Consider the following 24,522-nt stretch of genomic DNA (forward strand, 5'->3'; position numbering starts at 1 on the left):
TACTGTTTTCATGCTAATCAAGGCCCTCAAAAGGTCTAACCTTGACAATTACAAAATGTTTCTTTTGTTTACACAAATTATACATGCTCATTAAAAAAGTGCTTATTACTAATTAAATATATATCCATTTAAGCTTTTTCCACAAAAACAAATACATATACTGAAATTATTGGCCATTTATATAAGGCTCTATTTTCTTTCAGCCATATACTACTAACATTTTACCAAGCCAACAAATCCACATCTACAAAATTGGTTTGAAAGGCTAAATATTTATTTTCTTTTTAGTGAAAATTTGGGTTGTTCATAATTTTTAATTTTTGAAAAGGTACTTCAGTGACTATCACTGCAATTAAATCTTTGTGCATGTTTTTAGTTATTTGTGAGAAATACCTAGAAATGAATTTTCTGAGTCAGATTATATGCATATTTTTGTCTTCTAACTCGTTCTTCTCTTCCATCTCCATGGGTATCCTTTACTCCAGAATACATTTTACATTCTTATGGCAAAATTACCTCTCCAAAAGTGAGGGATGGACTTTAACTCAGTCTACTTCCCCATTCAGAAACTGCCAATGTGTCCCACTGGACACAGGTACAGATAAAATCTAGACATCCCGACGTGGCATTTGTGTCCTCCCAGGATCTGGCCTCAAGCTCCTTTTCATTTAGGTCTCCCATATTCAGCTCACTTTATGCTCAGCCATTCTGGACTTCATGTCATGGCATCCCCTTAGCTTGTTGAATTCCTACTTTATTGGTCCAGGTCCTGGCAGCAAGCATGCAACATGCTCAAACTGGATTATTGGATGAATGTTTAACAAAGTGAATGTGGACAAAGGTGAAAGCAGAGTTTAGGAAACCCAACAAAGCATAGTGCAGTGCCTCTGGGCAAACAACACTGAAGAGCCCTTATCATGCATGCGCCTGCAAGAGCAAGAGGAGAAAGCAGTAGCTGTGACCTGGCAAGAGCAACTCTATAGAGAAGGCCACCAGAGAGGAACTGTGACCTTCACAGCAAACCCTTGGCACTCAGGCAGGAAGGAGGCCAAGGGACTAAATATTCCAAACCCATTCTCCATCCATCCTTCAATCTCACGCTGGAAATTGCCCAGGCCCAACTGGAAGTCAGTGGCACCAGAGTCCATGGATGCCAGCTGAGAAAAATTAAGAGTGGATCTGATGAGACAAATGGAGGATGTCCAGCATACCCGCTTATTCCTGTATACCAGTCTTCAAGTGCTTTAGTGCCCCTCTTACAGCATTTAACATAGCCTCGATTACATTTTGTTGTGCAATATCTTACCTCCTCAACTAGATTAGTAACTCCTTAAAGAGAGATGTGATCTTTTTCACATGTGTGATCAGGTGCTCAGGAAATATTTGTTGTAAATGTATCCGCCAAAGAGACTCCTTCAAGAAACTTGATTCAGGGACAATAGGTCCACCAGAGAGGCTAGAAAGGATGACATGTCTGGACAAGGGCTCCTTGGTGGGAGGGATATGAGATACCAAGGCAGTGATATGGAGCCCTTTTGTAAACCCATGCAAGAGTCAGAGTCTACAGAAGGGGGGAGCTACGTAGGCCCACCTTGAGTTTGTGCAGCACACAGGAGAGAGTTGAGAGGAGAGCCATAGCTGTCTTTGAAGCTGGTATCTGCTGGTAAAACAACACCTTAGAGGAAATATGGCCCACTTGGAAATCCTAACTCCCCAGAACAAGATTTTACAAGCTTCATGATGGATTGACACACACTTCTAGTTTGGGCTGATCAGCAGCAATGCTGGAATCCTAGATCCAGCACGTGCTTTTTCTCCAGTCTCTTCCCATGGGTGGTCCAAGATGTCAACTCAGGTTCTACTCTTTGAATAGGAGGCCCTGTGAAAGCTCCAGCAAAATGGATATAGATAGAAGGGAATGAATAATCCAGAAGCCCAGATGGAACCCAATTCTCACCCTCCTAGTCCCAGATGCAGGGAACTCTAGAACTTGCCTGAGGTATGAGCTTTGGTAGTAGCGCCATCAGGCACCAAGTTTCATCAGCTGTCATCCTCATAACACGAAATGCCAGAAATACAGAGACCTGATTTGAGTACGCTTAAGCTCTCTGAGCCTCAGTTTCTTTCTTTTATATTTTTTTCAAGAGAGAAGTAAAGAAAAGAATGGCTACTCCATAGGCAGAGCAGCTGAGCCTGTTTCTTTGCCTGCAAATTATCTGTATTTCAGGCTTGGTGTTAGGATTGATGAGATAATATCCATAAAATACTTAGAACAATGCCTGAGGCACAAAGCCGTCTAAAAAATATTCCATTTCCTTCCTGCCATTCCCATTGTCCAAGTCACCATTTCGTCCCTTTACTGTGTTGCCTCTTTCATACGCAGTTGAAACTGGGTTATTTCCTAGGGAGAGGTCTTAATTTCATTAACTTTTGCATGTAAGTTTGACTTCCACCACAGGAGGCAATATGTGGCACAGTAGATAAGAACATGGATATTGCAACCAAACTACCAGAACTGTCCCACAGCTAGCTTTGTAAACTTAAGGAAGTAACTTAACTACTACGTGCCTTTGTTTTTGCTTCTGTAAAGTAGGCACAATAAGTGTAACTTCCCCACAGAAATAAACTTGTTAATGTGTTTTAAAGTACTTAGAACAAAGCCTATATGGGTTTGTTATTATTATCATCCTCTTTAGAATTGGAAGGAGGTAGGAGAGAATCAAGTCTCAGTGTCCCAAGCATGAGTCAGCAGCTCATGGGTGGCAGAGCTGCCCAGACCATACCCACTCAACCCTGAACCCTGAACTGAACCCTTAACGTGCAGTTGCTGTGCATCTATTCTGTATGTTGAACTTAGCTGGGGTCGGGGAGGTGGTAAGAGATGAATTAAGACACAGTAGCAGTGTTAGTTTAAATAAATAATTTAATGTCAATGGCTCTCAATATTCTCACCTATAAAATGAGTTTTGGATTCGTTATTTCCAGAGTTTCTTCCTGATCTAAAAATGACTTTGATTCTATGGAAAAAAGGTCTCATGGAAGTCACCTTATCCAGAAACTTTAGTCCCAGTGCTTGAGCCAATGTGACCAAAGATCAATGGCTGGCCCATAGATATTGCGCCAGGTGGCCTCTGTGTCCTATTGCAGGATAGGCAAGAGACTCTTGAATGTAGACTTTTGACCTTCATTCAGTCACAAAGGCACACTAAGAGCACTGAGAAACATGTATCATACAAACTGAGTGTCACATTAGCAGACCCTACTATTTGTAGTTAACAAATAATTAATATTTTCATAAGATCAAGATTTATTTTGGCCTTACTTATTTTTATATAGCCCTGTGTATTATGTCAAAATTTTACTTTTTTATTCAAAACATACTACAATATTTTGCACCTTTTTTTGTCACTTCTTCTTCTTCTTCTTCCTTTTAGTATAGTGGAAGTAACTCAATCTTGACTTGTGGAAAATCCTGGGGAAATCCTGGGGGCCTCTCCCTTTGGTTGCCTCACTCTCTGGCCAGCTCATGGCTTGTCAAGAAATTAGATGTGGGACACCTGTTATTAGGGGAAGGAAATCTGTGAGAGGGTGTAAGAGAAGGTGAGGCCCCAGACACATGCAACTTTTTACCATCTGTCCCTTATTACAAGCTCTTTGAGGGCAAGACCTCTGTTTCTGCACCCTTGCATCAACACATACTAGTTACTCATCAGGTATTTGTTCAACAAAATCAAGCTGAACCAGAACTGTTACAAATCTTAGAAAGGGTGATGAGGCACTGAGCTCTTTGAGGGTGGGGAAGGGGTCTCATGTGCATCTTTCTGGCTTGTGATAGACACACACTAAACTCTACTCCCTTTTACATGGTTGACAGCTACTCCTTCTAACCACACTCTTCTCCTCTTGGCTTCTGTAAGACTCAATTCTTCTGGTTTCCCTCTTACCTCTCAGTGGTGCTTCTTAATACCCTTTGCTAATTATTCTTTGCTGCCAGATCTGTGGGCCTCAGAGCTTGGGTCTCCTCTCTGCACTTGCTATCCTTAGATTATCTGATATACTCTTACATCTTTAAATGTCACCTATATGCTGATAACTCCAGAATATGTATCTTTAGCCCAAAGTCACAGAACTCTGGATTCCTACTTGATATTTGGGTGTCTTATAGGTATCTCAAACTTAACACATTGAAACAGAACACTTCATTTATACTGTCCTTCCCTTACCCAAACCTGGCCCTACCCTAGTCACCTCCTACCACCAATGTCACCACCTTCCACCAGGTTCATCAAGCCAGAAACCCGAGGATCATCCTTGATGCCCTCTTTCCCCCCAGTACTCATGTCTAATCCATTGGCAACTTCTGTCAATGTTCCCACCTAAAAAACTTTTAATTTCACTCACTTCTCTCATCTCTATGGCCACAGTTCACCAAGTCACCATCCTTTCTTGTCTGGACTTCCACAGTAGCCTCCTCAGCAATCTTCCTGCTTTCAATCTTGTCTCCCTTTGCTCCATTCTCCACAATATAGTCAAAGCAGTCTTTTAAGACAATAAAAGTTGCACATTCTTCTTCGTTGTTTAAGTGCTTCCAACGTCTACTCATTATACTTGTAATAAAATCCAAACTACTTACCATGTCCTAGTAGACTGGGAATGATCTCATCTTCTACTTGCCCCACACTCCATAAACCAGCTGCATCCTCCTCTTCTTCATTCTTCACCTAAGCCAAGCTCCTCCCCTCCCTCTTCCCAGGTCACCTTCGTAGCTCTTCAGATGCCTGATTTCTTCTGCTGTGCCAGGTCTCCCCTCAGACCCTCAAATGTCATCCCCTATGTTGCCCATACTCCTTTCCTGGTGTTCTCTGCTATTGTATAGTTTGTTCATGGTACTTGTACAGGTTGTGAGTCTACTTGTGTACATTTATTTGCTTTCTTGTTTATTCTTATCTAGACCAAAAGCTCAAGGAAGACAGGAACAATGAGTATCTTGATCTTCACAGGGCCCACCCAGTACAGTGGTGCTTGACAGATGTAAGGCATTTACTAAATACATATGGGAAGAAAGGCAGGGAGAGAAATGGATGGAGAATGAGGGAGGTGGGAAAGAGAGTGAGAGAGAGAGAGAGAGAGTGAGAGAGAGGAACTCCCTTCAGAGAGAGGGAAAAAGAAAAGGAAGGAGAGAGGGAAAAGGCAGGGAAAACGTAGAAAGAGAGGAAGAAGAAATAGGTCTTTTTTTTTTTTTTTTTTTTTTTTTTTTTTGAGACGGAGTCTCGCTCTGTCGCCCGGGCTGGAGTGCAGTGGCGCAATCTCGGCTCACTGCAAGCTCCGCCTCCCGGGTTCACGCCATTCTCCTGCCTCAGCCTCTCCGAGTAGCTGGGACTACAGGCGCCCGCCACCACGCCCGGCTAATTTTTTGTATTTTTTAGTAGAGACGGGGTTTCACCATGGTCTCGATCTCCTGACCTCGTGATCCGCCCGTCTCGGCCTCCCAAAGTGCTGGGATTACAAGCGTGAGCCACCGCGCCCGGCCAGAAATAGGTCTTTTTGACCAGCATCATCATCAATATGGTAGATATTTGCTTAGAGCAAGGTGTAAAAAGAGGAAGCAAAAAGAAAGCACCTAGGAATTTTTCTTTGGTTCTCCTTCTCCTTCCCCTTCTCCTTCTCCTCCTCCTTCTCCTTCTCCTCCTCCTTCTCCTCCTTCTTCTTCTTCTTTTTTGTAAAAGCATCTACCCTGTGCCAAGTGTTTTCTAAATTATTTTAGCTAGTCATATATAATAGCACTATACAAAAAAAGATGTTAAAATTTCATGTTATTGGTGAGAAAAAAAAAAAAAAAGAAAAAAAAACCTCTCTAAAGTTAAGGAACTTGCCCAAGACCTGACAGCTGCTTCTGAATGTGAGGAGCCCACACTGTCCCCACTCCCCCACAGGTCTCACATCTCTTATGGTTATGTGGTCTGTAAGCAGCCTACCTCCATCACAGTGTTATGTGGGCAGACAATCATTCACAGCTTTTTAAATTTTATTTTATTTTTATTTTTTGCATTAAATTCTATTTGAAAGAACCTGTTTAGGGCCAACACATTTGGACTAAAAAAGATGCCTGGAACTGCTGAAGAGTTAGGTGTGAAGCAGACTGGCAATCCCACCCCACCAGACACCTAGGGAAGCTGAAGTTGACTGGCTGGCTTTCATGCAGAAGGAGGAGTCAGTTTCCATGGCATGGACACAACACTCCGGATGGTTAGGAGTGCCTGCCAGCACAGAGCTCCTCAAATTTCACAGAAGACAGTAAGTGTTTTTAAGTTACCCTTTCTTATTTACTATAGTTATTAAAAACCACTCACACTTATTAGAACTGATATTTGTGGACTACTTTGCACTTGATTTCCTATCTTTATGGTAGATGTGCCTCTACTATAAAGATAGGAAATCAAGTGCATTTAACCAAATGCACAAGGATTGGTTGCTAAAGGAACCAATTGATAAATTTCAGTAGTCAGTGCTAAGCTAGTGAATTGTATATATTTTCTGAAAACAAATTGTGTTTGTTTTTGTTTTGTAGAAAGCTTCTAATTAATAGTTTTTTTGTAAAGCAGCTTTGTTAAGATACACTTCACATACCATAAAATTGGATTCATTTCAAACGTACAATTCAGTGGTTTTGGGCCTTTTGGAGTTGTGAAAGCGTCTAATCTAATTTAAGAACATTTCATCACCCCAAAAAGAAATCCTGTACTTATCAGCAGTCACTCCCCATCCAACCTCCATCGCAGCCCTAGGCTGCCTATAGTCTACATTCTAACTATCTAGATTTGCTTATTCTGGGCATTCCACATACATGGAGGTATACAATATGTGGTCTTCTGTAACTGGCTTCTTTCACTTAGCATGTTTCAGGGTTCATCCATAAAGTATGTATCAGTACTTCATTCCTTTTTATTGCCAAATAAGAATCCTTTATATGGATATTCCACATTTTGTGTATCTGTTCATCTATTGATGAACCTTTGGGATGTTTCCACTTTTGCCTCTTATAAATAATGCTTCTATGAACATTCATGTACAAATGTTTATATGGATATGTTTTTCTTCTCTTGGGTATATAGCTCATTGGAATACTCAGACTTTCCCATTTCAAAACTTACTACAAACTTACAGTAATCAGGACTGTGTAGTACTAGCATGAAGATAGATATTTAGGGCAATGGAGTAGAACTGAGAGTCTAGAAAAAAACCCTTATATTTATGTTCAATTGTTTTGTGGCAATTGTTGTCATGTATAAAAATTAACTCAAAACGGATCACAGACCTAAAAGTAAGACTTAAAACTATAAAACTCTTAGAGGAAAACGCAGGAATAAATCTCTGTGAGGGAGAGGACCAACTTCATTCTTTTACCTGTAGATATCCAGTTGTCTCAGCATCATTTATTGAAAAGACTATTATGTTGTCACTGAATTGTCCTGGCATACTTATTGGAATCGGGAAGTGTGAGTCCTCTAACTTTGTTCTCTTTTAAGATTGTTTTGGTTCTTCTGGATCCCTTGCATTTCCATATGATTTTTTGGAATCAGCTTTTCCATTTCTCTGGAAATAAATTTTGCTGCCCAATGCTTCCACTTGAATTGCAACTCACCCATGGGAAGTTACGGAATCTTGGCATGAACTCAAATGTGGGACAAATGGGGTTGGTTGAAATGTAAACCTGCTTAAAGGACTCTATGAAAGACAAGCGAAAGACTTCTAGATACTGATTTAAAAAATGGTTTTATTTTAGTGGCACCCTCAGATTAGAAACACTCTAGCATTTTTGTTTACTATTTTGTCATTGATCAAACACTCTGGTGTAAGGGATTTCTATTAAAATGAATTTTAAAAGTAAAATGCAGTCTGTGCCATCTTCTCTGTTACCTAACATAGTATGTACAGAGCATCTACTTCACAAAACATGCCCAATCCTTGTCCTGCACACCCAAAGATTCTGATTCCTTTTGGACTGAGGCCCAGGCCTCTGTATTTTTTAAAATCCACTGCTGATTCTCATGTAGCCCCTCAGTTGAGAACAGCTGCCACATCCTTACTCCCTCCTCAGCTCTCCAATTTTGCCTCCTGCCAGTCTATACCTTACTTTTCAGCCACAGAGATATTGCTACTCAGAGTGTGGTAAGTGAGCTAGTACCATTGTGAGAACTTGTTACAAATGCAGAATCTCAGGCCAGGTTCCAGACCTACTAAAGCAGAATCTGCATTTTAACAAGATCTCTAATGATTTGCATACATCAGAGGTTAGCACGCTATGGTCTACAGGCCAAATCTGGCTCACCCCGCTTTCGTAGGCCCGTGGTCACCATTTAAGGTGTTGAACCTCCATGGGATAGCACAGTGAGATTCCCAGAGCAAGCCCAGGCAATGCCCTCTGCCCCTGCTGCCCCCTCAGCAGCCCACAGCTGTGCCTGGCCACTGCCCAGGCCCTGCTGGTCACCACCTACACAATGGGGACTCTGCTGGTGGCAACTGCTGCGACTGAGCAGTGGAATCTCAGTATGGGAGTTGGTGGCTCCATGAGCCTCCGTGTCTCCTGCCAATCAACTGGAGATGACTCCTCTAGGAGGAGAGAAAGCTCACTGGGATCTGAGCATCACTAGGGCAGAGTGAAACTGACCATCTCGCTGACCAGGCCCTTCCCCCTTAGGCTTGTCCTCCTTCCCCTAAGAATATCTGCAGCTGAGGGCTCCAGGGTACAAAGAGGGTAGAAAGATCCACCCCAGGCAATGGGGGCAGGGTGGAGCGGGAGTTTTCTTTCTTACATATATATAATAGACTCTTGGCATAATTTTTGCTTCTCTTTTTATCTCCTCTTTTTTTTTTTTTCCTCTTGGCATAAAAATTACTATCTGGTTCTTTACAGAAAAAGTTTATTGACTCTTGGTTTACACATTAGGAACTACTTGCCCTTTGCAGTGTGTGACTCCGGCCACATACATGCTGTCTTTCAGCTGGGGATCCTCCACCTCCCTCAGTCGCCAATGTGTCTCTGACCCATCACATCAGGGCCCAGCTTAGGCCATTTTTAGAGAAAGCTCCTTTTACTTTCAGATCTTTGTGAATGGCTCTTTCTCTCTGTCCTCTGGGCATTTAGGGCATTGCATTTTAATTACATTTACTTTTCTTTCTCTCCCTCCAGGGCTGTTCTCACATTTCAAAGCACTCACCTGGAGGGCTTACCACAACAAAGATGGCCGGACCCCCGCCCAGAGTTTCAGATTCTGTAAGTCTGGGGCTGAGCACAATAATTTGCATTTCTAACAAGTTCCCAGGGGCTGCTGCTGCTGGTCACAGTTAATGAAGTTGACTCCAGCTCCTTCTTATGATCCCAACTTAAATCTTGAGATCAGAGACATTCCCAATGGCCCCATCTCAAGTGGCACTCCATTCTTGTTTTCTATCTCAGCTCCTTGTTTACGTCAGCAGCTCTCAACCTTTTTGTTCTCAGAGCTTCTTTCTACTCTTAAAAATTATTGAGAACCCCAGAGAGCTTTTGTTTATGTAGGTTATAGCTGTCAATTTATTCTACTGGAAATTAAAACTGAGAAAACTTTTAAATATTGATTAGTTCATTTAAAAAACTGTAATAAACTTATTACGCTATAATATAAATGACATTTTATGAAAATAAATATATTTTCCAAAACAAATGTGGCGAGTCACATAGGTTTACTCTCCCCTGCCCAATCTCTTTAATATCTGACTTAATAGAAGGCAGCTGGTTTCTTTTATCTGCTTCTGCATTCAGTTTGTTGTTTTGGTTAAAGTATATAAAGCAAATCTGGTTATACACACACACACACGTATATATAATGTATATATACATATATGTGCATGATATATATATACATACACATATACATATACATGTATATATAATATATAATTATATATTATATACACACGTACACATATACACATGTATATTATATATACATATATGTGAGTACATATACACATATATATTATATATATATAAAGTTGGAAAAGGGAGGAATATTTTCAGGTAATTGTGGATATTGTTTGATACTACAACAAAATTGTGTAAGTTGTAGTGTCTTAAAGATTAGTTGCAATGTGCAATCTGAAATGATATCAATGCACTTTCTATATGGTTTTATTAAAATCCATTGGTCTACCAAATGGATCTCTTTATCCATGCATGATTTTGTAACATCCTTTCTTTGTCGTGAAAATATTGGTCTTTAGGGTGATAAATATTTTCTAAACATTCACACATTTCATTGTATGATATTCTAAAAACGCATTTATTTAGTCATGTAATCAAAGATAAAGATTTAATAAAAATAATTCTTATTGTTTCATTTAGGATGTTCCTATGTAACTGGCTTTTTAAGATTTACTCTGAGTGTGTGGTAAATGGCATGATTCCAGGTCCAGTTTGGTGTCATTGCCTTGCTTCATGCTAAGGTACCAGCAGTTTTCTACACTATTGCTTTTGAGCCATCAGAACAATTGTCAACACAGTGTAACAAGGCCAATAATATTTCAATATAATGAAAACAGCTTTGGCTTCACACATCCCCTGAAAGCACTCCAGGGATTTCTGAGGGTCTATAGACTATAGTTTGAGAACTGCTAGTTTATGGCATAACATTAATAACAATTTTTAGGTATTTATTTGTGTGATTGCGTGTCCATCTCAATGGGTGTAACAACATTAATACTATTTAATTTTCAGGGAGCACCTGCCCTGTATCCAATATAATTTTTTATGCAAATTGACATTTATCCTTACAACAACCCTGGCAGATTATATCCATTCTATAGATAAGAAAGAAAAGGCACAGAATTACATGTAATTCTCGCTTACTAACTTACTTACTAACTTACTTACTTACTAATGTAAGGGAACACTACTAGAACTCTGAAGTAGGAGTAGGAAATAGCACTGGAGGATGGTTTGAGGCCAGGTAGCAGTGTATCGGCCCGTAAGTTTAGACATAATTCTGTGTGCAGTGGGAGCCACCAATAGTTTTAGGGTAGGGGACAGGCAGGCACTATCCACAGGAGCTAAGGTCTAAGTACACACTCACGACACACACATGAGGCAAACTGAGAGGCAAATGCATGCGGCAGGAAAGGAAATAAATGATACAGAAGTCTATAGGATTACTCGCTAGGAATAAAGGGTTACATAGAATTTCCTAAGTGGCATGTCTCTCCCACAGTTGTTTTCTGTCATGGAATTGGCCAAAATGTCAGACATGACAAAGCTTCACCAAGCTGTGGCTGCAGGAGACTACAGCTTAGTGAAGAAGATTTTGAAGAAAGGTCTCTGTGATCCAAACTACAAAGATGTAGACTGGAATGACCGGACCCCACTTCACTGGGCTGCAATCAAAGGTGAGTGGGCAATGCTTAGGTAGATCTGCCCTTTTGAGTCCACCATTCATGAGGCTATCAATCAGTAGGCTATGTGGGGGAGTGGAACAAACATTTCTTTAGAGCCAGATGGAAACTTCATTTCATTTTTTTTCTTTTTTTTGAGACAGAGTCTCGCTCTGTCATCCAGGCTGGAGTGCAGTGGCACAATCTCAGCTCACTAAAACCTCCGCCTCCTGGGTTCAAGCGATTCTCCTGCCTCAGCCTACCAAGTAGCTGGGATTACAGGTGTGTGCCACCATGACTAGTGAATTTTTGTATTTTTAATGGAGAAGGTGTTTCTCCATGTTGGCCAGGCTGGTCTTGAACTCCTGACCTCCAGTGATCCGCCCACCTCAGTCTCCCAAAGTGCTGGGATTACAGGTGTGAGCCACCACGCCTGGCCCCAGATGGAACATTTTAATCCTGATGTCACTGCTTACTAGTTGTAGCATCTTAAGCAAGTTATTCGATGTCTCTGGGCCTGATATCTAAATAACGTGTGCAGGAATGCCACCTTGGAGCCTTGTGATGGGAATTCAGTAAAATAATGAGTGTACAGTGCCTATCTTATAGTCTGCTCTCAGTTAATATTAGTCCTTTGCCCTCTCAACCTCTAACAGGAATAGAGCATCACAAAGAAGGATAGGGACTTTGCTTCATTCCTCACTGAATCCCCCACACCTTACATAGCTCAGTTACAGAATTAGAGGAAGATAGTGGCAAAAACTCAGGCAATGGGCCTCTCAAAGGCTTTGGCAATAGAAGGCCATTAAAGAATGTTAAGTAAGAAAGTGCTATGGTCAACTTTGCTTTTTAAACATTTATTGTGATTCCTGTGTGGAGAATGGGTTGACAAGAAGCAAGACTGGCTGCAGAGAAATTAGTTGGGATATTTTTGCGAAAATCTAAGTACAAAGTGATGGTAGCTGTACCGAAACACCTTTTAGTGAAGATTTGCTATGTGCTGGGCACTGTGTACTTCATGTCTGTGATTTCACCTGCACTCTACAAGAATTCAGTGATATAAGGGGTAATATCCTTAATTTGCAAATGAGGAAATTGGCCTCAGATATTTGTTTCTTGTCTGAGGTGCCACTTGTTAGCAAGTGGGATTATCAGGGTATGAAATCACATCCATCAACTGGAAAGCCTGTGCTCTTAACCCATGCTATTTATCACGTAAATAGGACTTAAAATATTTGGTTTTGGCTCAGTGTTGAGACTGTCAGAAGCACAGTGGGTCTTACCAATAGGCAGGTATCGTGTGGCTTGGGAGAGAAAGCAAGATTCCTGGGCAGGGCCTGTGGCAATGCACAGGGGAGGAGAATGTCTTGGAATGAGGACAGGGAAGGCTTGCAGGGCTCAGGCCCTGGGTGGGAACAAGGTTCGTGGGGTGAGGTAGAGCACTGAGTCCCTGGTGAGAAGAGGGAAAAGGGAGGAGGGGATGATAACAGGAAACTGGAGGCTCCTCAAAGGCAAAGTTTCCCCTTCTATTGTGTTACCTAGGCTGGCCCTGGCCTCAGGCCACTTGGGACATCTTTATCCTAACCTCATCCTGTTTCTTCTTGGTACGTCTAAGGGCAAATGGAGGTGATACGGCTCCTGATAGAATATGGAGCCAGGCCCTGCCTGGTTACTAGTGTGGGCTGGACCCCAGCTCATTTTGCAGCAGAATCAGGCCATCTGAATGTACTCAAAACTCTCCATGTATTGCATGCTGCCATCGATGCCCCCGACTTCTTTGGAGACACACCAAAGAGGATTGCACAGATCTATGGACAGAAAGCCTGTGTGGCATTTCTGGAAAAGTAAGTTTTTTTTTTTTTTTCCACCTATAGAAGGAGCAGAGGAACAGGAGTCTGTGATCAAGATCTTAGCTGATTCTGTGGTCTCAGGTCAATGAAAATGAAATGAGGAAATCCAGCCAATGGACTATTATTTTTATTGATTTTTTTAGTTGAGTTACTTTTATTAATGTTTCACTTAAAAGACTAGTTTAGGGGTTAAAACTATATTAACATATTGTTTTGATTATACAAAAATTATCTCAGATAAGAGAATTGGAATACCAAGTTTGAAGATGGGACATGGTGCAAGAATCATGACCTTCAGCTTTCTGAAAGGCATCCAAATTGGCTGTGTGACCTTGTGCAAGTCAAGGCAGCTTCCCGACCCTCAGTTTTCTCATATTTAAAATGAGGCAGGTGAATTAGACTTCCATTTTTCAGTACCCTCCTATCTTTTAAAACTTCTGTGTTCATCTGTGAATGCCCTATTTACACACAAAGAACTTAACTAGCACCTGTTTATTTTTTTCGCTCAGCCAAGCATTCAAACATAATTAAGCACCAATAATTTGCATAACAGTTATAGTTCTGAGAGGGACGGAACAAAATTTGGAAACTTAGAATTTGATTATTTCGACAAGCAATTCATACAAGAGAAAGTAGAGTATCGGAGTGAGGGCATTGTTGCTTGGAAACCAAATGATACAGACAGCAATGCCATCTACAGGGGCAGTTCGTGATGGGGTGCCCTCCGAAGAACCTGAAAGTGCAGTTATCTTCAGAAAGTTGAACAAGTGAAAATTTTGCCTATGATGAGATTAGTTATCTATAGAAGTAACCCAAGAGACATTCTCTTAAAGGTAATGTCTTACATTAAAAATATCCAATATCACAATTGAGATGCTTTGGGGAGTAAAGAGGCAGAAACTTGAGTCCTGACTCACAGATTCACTTTTCTCCAATTTCATCCATCATCCCCTACATTCAATGATCTCCATCCTCTGTGGACCTCAGCATCAGCAGACATTGTTCTCTGAACTTTTTAAAATCCTAACATACCACAATGTGACCATAGCTCTCTTCACTTTATCAGTTCCTGCATTATCACCAGGTCTTGAATTCATCAAGATCTCTTGTCATTCAACTTCTCCTTTTTCTCCTAATCTATCACCTTCCTGAAGGTCTCACTAAATTTCCTCTACCATATGAGTACCATAATACACTTCATTCTTCCATTCTCTTCCTGCTATTCCTGCTATTAATTCTCAACCCAGCATATAACCCAGAATTCCCAACCTTAGATGAATCTCTGTCTTCTCCACGTTTATGCTTGTTCAGCTAGAGAAAATCCCACATATCAATATATGGGTATCACTAGCAGTTTGAATATTTCCACTTTTATCTGAGCCCTCAGAGCAGCTTGGCTATCTGTTCCTATCCTACTCCCTCACTGGCAATTCCAAAGCCACATCACACCTCAGCCTGTCTTTCAGAGGTATGCCTTCTACTTTAGAAAAAATATTGAAGCCATGGCTTACACATTTTTCAACTCTCACACCTGCATATTTTATGTACATTTACATCAGCTCCTTCTTGCCATCCTGTCCCTCCTTTATAAAGTATTACCCCTCCATATAGACTCTTGATCTAATCCTTTATGTCTTCTAGAAGGCCATTCATTATTCATGCGTTCTTTGTTACATCTTTACTGTTTCTCCTGTATTTTTAGTGTTTTTTCCTTTCCCTTGACTTCTTTTTGGACTGTGAACATGTTCAAATAGGTATTATCAAACAAACAAAAAGTTAGAGGCCCTTCTGAATTCCGTTGTGTCTTTCTTCTTCCCTACACTTCTAAGCAACTTGAAAGCTAATCTACTTTTTTAATCCAAAAGGAAAAGCACTTATCCTCTCAGAGTGTCTAACATGTTTTATAGTAATAATTTGTGTAAAAAATAGAATTTTTGAATAGTTTTCTGTATTTTATTGTGATGAAAAACTCATAACATAAAATTTACCATATTAACTGTTTCTAAAGTGTACAGTTCATCAGTGTTATGTACATTTACATTGTTGTGAAACAGATCTCCAGAACTTTTTCGTCTTGTAAAACTGAAACTCCACACCCATTAAACAACTACCCTCTCTTTCTTCTCCCCAGTGGAACAGAATTTTGACTCTATATAAATCAAGAAACACCTGACTTCTTTAGTAGTTTGTGTTTGCGAGATCTAAGATCACGGTAAACATTAGGTCCTAAAATCTTGGGGAAGGACAACATGTCCTTCCTCTGACGTGTTAGCAATCAAATTGAGTAGATTTTAAACGTCTGTTAATTGGAAGGGTTTGTTATTTCATTTTCATCCAGAGGAGAGAGGTGCATTTTACATATCAGAATTAGATCAGCTTTGAGTTTGTACTAAATTGGGAATGTAATAGATTTTCATAAATTACGTGTGCCTTTTTGGAAATGCCAACTGTCTTTATGTCTGCTTGTAAAAGTTTCAAAATATGTTTTTCTCTCAAAAAGGCAATGTTATTTCATTTGCTTGAATATTATGATAGGAATGCTTACTGATATTACTTGATAGTCATATATAGCCTTGGAACTTTAACGTATAATATAGCAGTATTAATCATGATAGTTGTACTTCTTTGAAACATTAAATTTGAGGAAACTAATCTATGTAATTGTCTCTACTTCTTCACCTCTCACCCACGCTTCAGACTTCTTCCCCGATCCTCATACTGAATCAGCTGTCACTCAAGTCATTAGGGAGCTCCTCACGCTAAATCAATTGCCTCTTCTCAATTCACATCTTACCTCCACTTAATTCGCTATTTAATATTCCTGAAACTCTTCTTCCTTGTTTTATCTGATGCTATTCTCTTTTAGTTTTTCTTCTACTTCTCCAATAATTCCTTATGACTTTTAAAGTGTGCTTTTTCTAACAATAAATCTCATGATATACTCTTGCATGCCTTTTAAATGCTGACATTCCTCAGGGTCCTGCCCTTGGCTGTCCTCTACTGACTCTCTCTAAGTAATCCCAGCCCCTCCCTAGTGACCAGGGATCAACATGAAATATGACCCCAGCATAACTGAAATGCAGGAGGGGTGCTTGCCTCCAAATAGTGGGGAGTGCTATTACCAAGAAAAGTAGGCAGACAGTGTTGAGCCAGCAAAAACAATAAAGGTCAGTCACATCATGTGTGAGTCATTTCTACTTATCAGCAGCTCCCACTAAGAACTTCCCTTCTGACAGAGCGTTTAGGAAGAAGAATCCTGAATTAAGGGGGGATTAACCTGGATCTTGAAAGCTAGCTGGCTAATGAAGGAGGGAGAAAAACTGTTGATTCAGAGTGAAGGCACCAACTTGGAAATGTGCATAGGTTGTGTGTATATGTGAGAAGGCGAGGGATAGTGGAGGGACAGTGCAGGGATGAGTGGCCTGGCTAAGCAGAGCATTCACACTAGAGAGGAATGGAGGAAAAGGTCAGGTGACAGGGTGGGTGACCACAGTGAACCAGGCAAGCAGAAGAGTGTGGGCTCATCAGGGGAGTCACAAGCTGAAATAGATGCATTAGCAATTTATTTGTGTAGTAGATGAGTTGGCAGTGGTACTGCTTGGGATTGAAGACTGCTAGACTTTAGGCAAGGGGATCACTTAAGGAATTTCCCTTTGATCCACATTTTGAGTAAGTTAGCTCCTGGGCTAGGGGATGAAGATAAAGGACATAAGAGAACTTCAAAAGAAGCCTAGATAGTATGTGATCATTTTCTGAATATCATAGGGAATGTTGTGAAACAATTCAGCTTTTGATTCAGCCCCCAAGTGATAAACCTCTCATTTAGCAAATATTTTTGAGTTCTACTATGAGTGTGTCATTGAGTTAGACCCTAAAAACAATGTAAAATAAAACAGATACAGTGCTGGACATCAAGAAGATTAACTGTTTGGGAGACGAAATAACTTGCTTACATAAATAACACTAACACAAGACAGAGAGTGACTAGGCAGAGGAAGGACATGGTGTGGTCTGAAGATTGAAAGGTCACTTCCAGCTTAGGGTGAAGGACTAGTGAGTTTTCTGTCCTTTGAATGAACTGTGCTTTTAATAATAGTTTGCACTTAAAATACTATTTGCCTTTCCTATACCATTATCTATCCTCTTAAATTCCATTTGTCCTCATATTGATTCAAAAGTGACTTTTCCAAGTGCCTTTAAGCAAGTCACATACTCACGTTTGGCCTCACACAAAACTGTATATGTGTGTATTTCCCATTGTCTATGTGTGTATAATGCTCTATTTATCTGTCTATTTATCCATTCATGTATCCATTTACAATTATATATATTTTTACATAATTCATACATACATATAATACATATATGATTGTGAGTGATTCCCATTTTGTTCCTTATATGTTTCTGTACTTTTAAATTATACAAGGAACACACATCACTTTTAAAATTATGAAAAATAAAACTAAAAATAAACAAAGGAAAACAGTCTCGCAATAATCTGCAGGTTGCTCTATAAATGTGAGCACTTCAAAAATCAGGAGCATTTTCTTCAAGCTGAGTGACTATCTTTGAGTCTGTTAATATCTCACCCGGGTCCCACAGTTTTTCTCCACCTCCAAGTAGTTTCTTTAGTGTCTGAGATCTTCCCTAAGTATATGCTTGGAAATGCTCAAACTTGGCCTCCTTCCTTCTCAACTGAACTGCGGTGTGCAGAACCTGTGAACAGAGGCTGATTCCCAGGCTGGAACAGGCCCTGCTGCTCCAAGTTCAGAAGCCCCTCTCTTCTTTCCTAGGGCAGAGCCCGAGTGCCAGGACCACCGTCGTGCTGCCCAGCAGAAGGGGCTGCCTCTGGATGAGCGTGATGAAGACTGGGATGCCAAGAAAAGGGAGCTGGAGCTGTCTCTTCCTTCCGTAAATCAAAACATGAATAAAAAGAATAAGAAAAGTAGAGGCCCCACCAGGCCCAGCAATACCAAGGGGAGGAGAGTATGAGAACTCAGCCTTATGTTTTCTGGCAGGGAACTTTCCCTGGTGCCAGAAATGAGGCTGTTAGGCATGGTGGCCTTTCCATGACTTTACTCATAGACCCTTACCCACCTGGCTTCTGCCAAAAGCCCATGGACCTGTCATTAGGTGCTGTCCACATGGGCTGTTGTTTCCCGGCTAGCACCTACTGTGTACAATAATTAGCAGGAGAGGACAAAACCTGCTTGCATTTTGCCATCAGTGGTTTGCACAGTGAGCATCTTTTGTCTCCTGCCCCCCAACAATGATAGAATTTCAGGGGACAAGGAAACTCTGGCATGAATTAACTTCATCCCTGATAATGAACGAGAGATAATGTAAAATAATGAACATGTGATTATAGGTATACTTTTTCAACTGTAAATTTGGGAAAATTAAATTCAGATCAGATAATTCCAATAAAAAATTGCATCCAAATTGAGATGCAAAATACACATTAGATTTCGAACACTTAGTACAAAAATATAAAATGTCTCCTTAATAATAATATTGATTCCACATCAAAATGATAATATTTTGGATACTGTGTTGAATAAAATATATTACCAAAATGAATTTTACCTTTTTCGTTTTCCTTTTTAAAACATGTGGCTACTAGAATGTTTAAAATTACCCGTGTGTTTTTTATTTTATTTCTATTGGACAGCATTGCTATAGAACCCAGACAGCATATTCAGCTTCTAGGAGACTAGTCTGGTGTATTTTACTTTCCCTGGCTGCTCTGCATTTTAGATATACTAATTTCTCTGCCTAAATCAATTTATTTAGCTATCAAGTATCTTTATTACATATTCCTCAATTAGTGCTTGTGTTAATACAAGCCATGCTTTGTTTGAATTTTCTGGTATGAAAAAAATGTTTGAATATCTTATAGAAAAGCAGTATACCTATAGAGGATACCTTTCTTCGTGTTGATCTACCCTTGAGCATCAATCCCTTTCTCTATGCTCTGCAATGCAGAGTAGTTCCTGCTTTGGACCAGTACAAACATTGGAAGACAACTGACTCGAGCTGGACTAATAAGATTCTTCTCCTGGGTACTTGAAAAGAAATCCTCATGATAGGCTGGACCAGTAGCAGATGACTTCAGAAGTATGGAGTGGCTAATTCTACACTAGGGCTGAGGAAGGCTACAGAGATGCTCTACAAAAAGGACAAGAAGACCAAGGAAAAGACAAAGGGATAGAGATAGGTCAGTAGATAAGTGAATAGATAGATTAGATAGATGATAGATAGATGATAGATAGATAGATAGATAGATAGATAGATAGATAGATAGATAGACAGAGATGAATAGTTAGATAATTTGCTATTCCTAGTTCTGGTTCCTTACTCAGGAATCTGTGAAATACTATTTTATCATAAAAGTTTCCCTTTGCTTACAGTATATTGAATTGATTATTTTCCTTGCAAGCAGACTTTTCTAATAAGTACAGTATTTTAATCATGGGGTTATGAGTAAGGCTGACTTAGGTTTCTATCCTCCTCTCTGGAAATAGGTGAAAGAATTCCCATTTCCTGGGGTTGCTGTGAGAATGAGATGGACAATGTGTGTAAGATGCTGACATTGGCACACTATAACTGGTTTATGTCATGGCTGTTGTATTACTATAGAAGTGAACTCAGTTTTCCCCTGGGAATCCCAAAGGGATCCAGGAATAATGCCTTTTATGGGTCAAATGAGGCTCTTTATTGTCCAGTCCACAAATATCCCATCTAGTTTTGTGGCATGGATAATAGCCTGTCCTCCATCAGCTGGACAAAACTGTGATAAGCAAAGTGTCTTTGGTTGTGTCCACAACCCTATGGCCTCCCAGTGCCCTCGTTGTGCCCTCATTTCATACTTATTCTCATTGAGATATAAAGAGACTTATGTCTTCTCCCACAAGTTTTTAGGTAGTAAATGAGCACAACAGGAAGAGAATGGTAAAATAGCTTCTCTGTATGAATAATTTGATGCAACATAGACTCTGTACTAAGTGCTTTACATGTATTATATCTAATCTGCATGACATACCTGCAAGGCAAGTATCATTATCCACAACTGACATCACAAACTGAAGTTCTGAGAGGTTGAATGACTTGCCCTAGGCCACCTGACCCATGTTTGTGCTGGCTGTAAAACCTGGCTGGATTTGGTCGATGGGCTAACCTTTCAGGCTCTAAGACCTTTGGCAGGTTGCTTAACTTCTCAAGTTTCCTCTTCTGTAAACAAGGATAATACCAGCACCTATGTCATAGGGTTGTGGTGAGGATCAAATGAGATAATACATGTCAACTACTTAGTACAATGTCCTCAACAAGGTGTGGGTCACCGAATGTCAGTTGCTGTGGTAGTTATTATTTTTCACAGCCTTCAGTGTCCCAGATATGTAACAATGAAGAATGGCTTGCCTCGAAGCATTTCCCTCAGTCCAGAGGGGGAGATTTGGGGTGACATCATTCTCTGAAGCCCATGAAAACCCTAAATGAAGTTGTCCACTATATTCTTGCCCCTGAGGTTGAGCTCTCCACCGAGCAGCGTTAGGGCTGAGGTTTGTCCCTTGCAAGGTATCTGAGCCAAAACAGATGGACTTCCAACATCCTGCCTTCATTCTGTCGTGCTGACTGTCCATTTCACTGGGATCTAGTTGAAGATTTGCAGCATTTGGAGGGAGTGGTATTTGTGGTCCTTGTCTGTTCTCTCCCACCCTCACAGGCAGGGAGAAATGAGCTGTTTATATCATGTAGGAAGTAGAGGCAGTATCGTGTCATACAAAGGGCAGTGGAAGAGGAGAGACGATTCTGGACTTGACTTCACCTGGCACTGGCTATGTGACTGTGGGCAGTGATTCTGGGATGGGATTCCTTACTTTTTTTTTTATTATACTTTAAGTTTTAGGGTACATGTGCACAACGTGCAGGTTAGTTACATATGTATACATGTGCCGTGTTGATGTGCTGAACCCAGTAACTCGTCAATTAACATTAGGTATATTTCCTAATGCCATCTTTCCCCCCTCCCCCCACTCCACAACAGGTCCCGGTGTGTGATGTTCCCCTTCCTGTGTCCATGTGTTCTCATTGTTCGATTCCCACCTATGAGTGAGAACATACGGTGTTTGGTTTTTTGTCCTTGTGATAGTTTGCTGAGAATGATGGTTTCCAGTTTCATCCATGTCCCTACAAAGGACATGAAATCATCATTTTTTATGGCTGCATAGTATTCCATGGTGTATATGTGCCACATTTTCTCAATCCAGTCTATCATTGTCAGACATTTGGGTTGGTTCCAAGTCTTCGCTATTGTGAATAGTGCCACTATAAACATAAGTGTGCATGTGTCTTTACAGCAACATGATTTATAATCCTCTGGGTATATACCCAGTAATGGGATTGCTGGGTCAAATGGTATTTCTAGTTCTAGATCCCTGAGGAATCGCCACACTGACTTCCACAATGGTTGAACTAGTTTACAGTCCTACCAACAGTGTAAAAGTGTTCCTATTTCTCCACATCCTCTCCAGCACCTGTTGTTTCCTGACTTTTTAATGATCGCCATTCTAACTGGTGTGAGATGGTATCTCATTGTGGTTTTGATTTGCATTTCTCTGATGGCCAGTGATGATGAGCATTTTTTCATGTGTCTTTTGGCTGCATAAATGTCTTCTTTTGAGAAGTGTCTGTTATATCCTTCGCCCACTTTTTGATGAGGTTGTTTGTTTTTTTCTTGTAAATCTGTTTGAGTTCATTGCAGATTCTAGATATTAGCCCTTTGTCAGATGAGTAGATAAAACCAAAGAGGAGAACCAGATCTGCAAGGTCACATCTATTGCTGATATCATACCAGCGTCTGGAACCTTTAGATCTAGACTGTCTAAGAAACCAAGTTAAAGCAGGATGTTGCCCCTGATGAATTTACACCAGGCATCCAATCTACATATTTAAATTAAGATGTTCACATTCACTAGAGTCATTAATTTTGGACCTGTACAAAACCTGAACTTGTTAAGGAAATGACAAGCAATTATTCTTCTTTCACTAAGGAAGATCTAAAGTAAGCACAGTCCTGCCTCCCTTCTTTTGTTTTACCAGTTGTCAAATATTTGTAGAGCCATACTTTATGTCTAGCACTATGCTAGATTCTGAGAATCAAAAGATGAATAAGGCCTGAGTAGACTGTGTGCTCCTGAGGGCACTTTGTTCAATTTTGGGTATCTATTTTCTAGATCAGTAATTATAAATGCTTGCTAAAAGAAAATTTAGAAAGTTACAATCAAAATATTAGAAGATGCCTTTATCTTAGCTTTATAAATGAGAAATCAAAGCTGTTAAGGGTTGAATTGTTTTTCCCCCTAAATTTGTATGTTGAAGTCCTAATTTTCAGTTCCATGACTGTATGGTACACTAAAAGTATAAGTTTTAGTATATGCAAAGTATATGTTAAACATTTTTTAATATGGGGGAAAAATTAATGATTATTTAATGCATGTAGTAAGACAAAGCCCCTGTCAAAACACCAGGTCCATGAGAGTTGAGGATGGAAAAAGGAATGTATTCCATAAATTCTTGGTGAATAAATTATTGGAAATATTGGGCTAGTTCAGTGGATTCCCTATTGGCTTTGTATCAGAATAACCTCTGGAGTTTATAAAAAATACAAATTTATGGATTTCTCCTCAGAGATTCTAATTCAATAAGTCAGGTCCCAGGAATTTCTATTTTTTCAATATTCACCAGATGAATGTGATGTCCATCCAGGGTTAGAATCCTTGAGCTGTATAATTGTTAAAATCCTTTCTAAACTAATCATTCTTATAACTGCATAGAATTTAGGATGTATGTAAACTTCTTTGGAGGAAAAATATTTATTTTTACTAGCCCTATGTGACATTTAACATTTCCTTCAACTATGAATGGTGGGTAACAAAACTCATATGTATTAGTAGTTCATGTGGCTTTGTTTCACACAGATAAATCAGATATTTTCATGTTGTATTAATATTATATTTCAAATTATCAAATATTTTGATAATATTTCAGATATCTTAAATATTTACATTCTAACTGGAAATTACAGTAACGATTAGAATTATCTCTAAATATAGTTATGTAATATATTAATAACATAAATATTCTCACGATTAATATTTTAATAATCGCATTATGATAAAATCAGTATTCTTTGTAATCTCTTATATTACATTTTATATAAAAATGCTTTTCCTAGAAAGGGGTTTATAGACTTCACCAGGCAGCCAAAATGGCTCATGGAACAAAACAGTTAAACAGTTTCACGGTAAGTTTCCCTGATCTAAAGTGTTAGGGCTCCCATTGTCCATTGTCTTTGCTCATTTTTGTGCTGGAAATGTGTTTTCTTTTTGCCAATCTGTACGCTACCTTTGTCCATTAAGAATATTAACCCATTTTTCCCAATCTGTGATTTATTTTTTAATAAAAAAGTGGGCCGGGCATGGAGGCTCACGCCTGTAATCACGGCACTTTGGGAAGCCGAGGTGGGTGGATTACCTGAGGTCAGGAGTTTGAGACCAGCCTGACCAACATGGTGAAAACCTGTCTCTACTAAAAATGATAATAATAATAATAATTAGCCAGGTATGGTGGCACATACCTGTAATCCCATCTACTTGGGAGGCTGAGGCAGCAGAATCTCTTGAAACTGGGAGGCAGAGGTTGCAGTGAGCTGAGATCATGCCATTGCACTCCAGCCTGGGGGACAGAGTGAGACTCTATCTCAAAATAAATAAATAAATAAATAATAATTTTAAAAAGTGGAGAAAAATTATAAAAAAATAAAGTATTATGGCTCCTGTAACTGCAGACACACCCATATTTAAATGAAAGCAGAGGGGGAAAGCTACTTTAAAATAAAGGTTGATGGGGTTCTGGATCACCTAAGGCGTTTCTGGTTGCCAACATCGCTTTACTCAATCAAGCTGGCAAGGAAATGTATTTAGGTCAGGTGCGGTGGCTCATCCCTATAATCCTAGCACTTTGGGAGGCCTGGGCAAAAAAGAGTGAAGCTCGGTCTCAAAAAAAAAACAACACATAAATGTATTTACTTGTGCAAGCCCAGCTGACAGGTTGAGGATGACAAGGCTTGAAAGCCACACTGAGCAGTGTAAGCATTCCCATATCACTCCAGGCCTGTGCCTACACTCATTCACCCTGATGGAACTTCCTCTTCTCTCATGATTTCAAGAACATGGCACGCAAAATGAAAGGAAGAAAGACAAAAGAAGCA

At 39.9% G+C, this 24,522-nt stretch overlaps 1 protein-coding gene across 1 annotated transcript in view; it reads left to right on the plus strand.

Annotated features, from left to right (window-relative positions):
* ANKRD66 (ankyrin repeat domain 66) overlaps positions 1-18,712 on the plus strand; it is a 39,978-nt gene extending 21,266 nt beyond the window's left edge. Inside the window, exons 3-7 of the mRNA XM_055262954.2 lie at positions 6,067-6,294; positions 9,191-9,274; positions 11,244-11,418; positions 13,019-13,247; positions 18,047-18,712. Coding sequence (XP_055118929.1) covers positions 6,226-6,294; positions 9,191-9,274; positions 11,244-11,418; positions 13,019-13,247; positions 18,047-18,245 — 756 coding nt within the window. The 5' untranslated portion in view covers positions 6,067-6,225 and the 3' untranslated portion in view covers positions 18,246-18,712. The remainder of the gene's footprint in view (positions 1-6,066; positions 6,295-9,190; positions 9,275-11,243; positions 11,419-13,018; positions 13,248-18,046) is intronic.
* The last annotated feature ends 5,810 nt before the right edge of the window (positions 18,713-24,522 follow it).

This window comes from Symphalangus syndactylus, chromosome 23 (assembly GCF_028878055.3).
Source record: "Symphalangus syndactylus isolate Jambi chromosome 23, NHGRI_mSymSyn1-v2.1_pri, whole genome shotgun sequence".
Taxonomy (NCBI): domain Eukaryota; kingdom Metazoa; phylum Chordata; class Mammalia; order Primates; family Hylobatidae; genus Symphalangus; species Symphalangus syndactylus.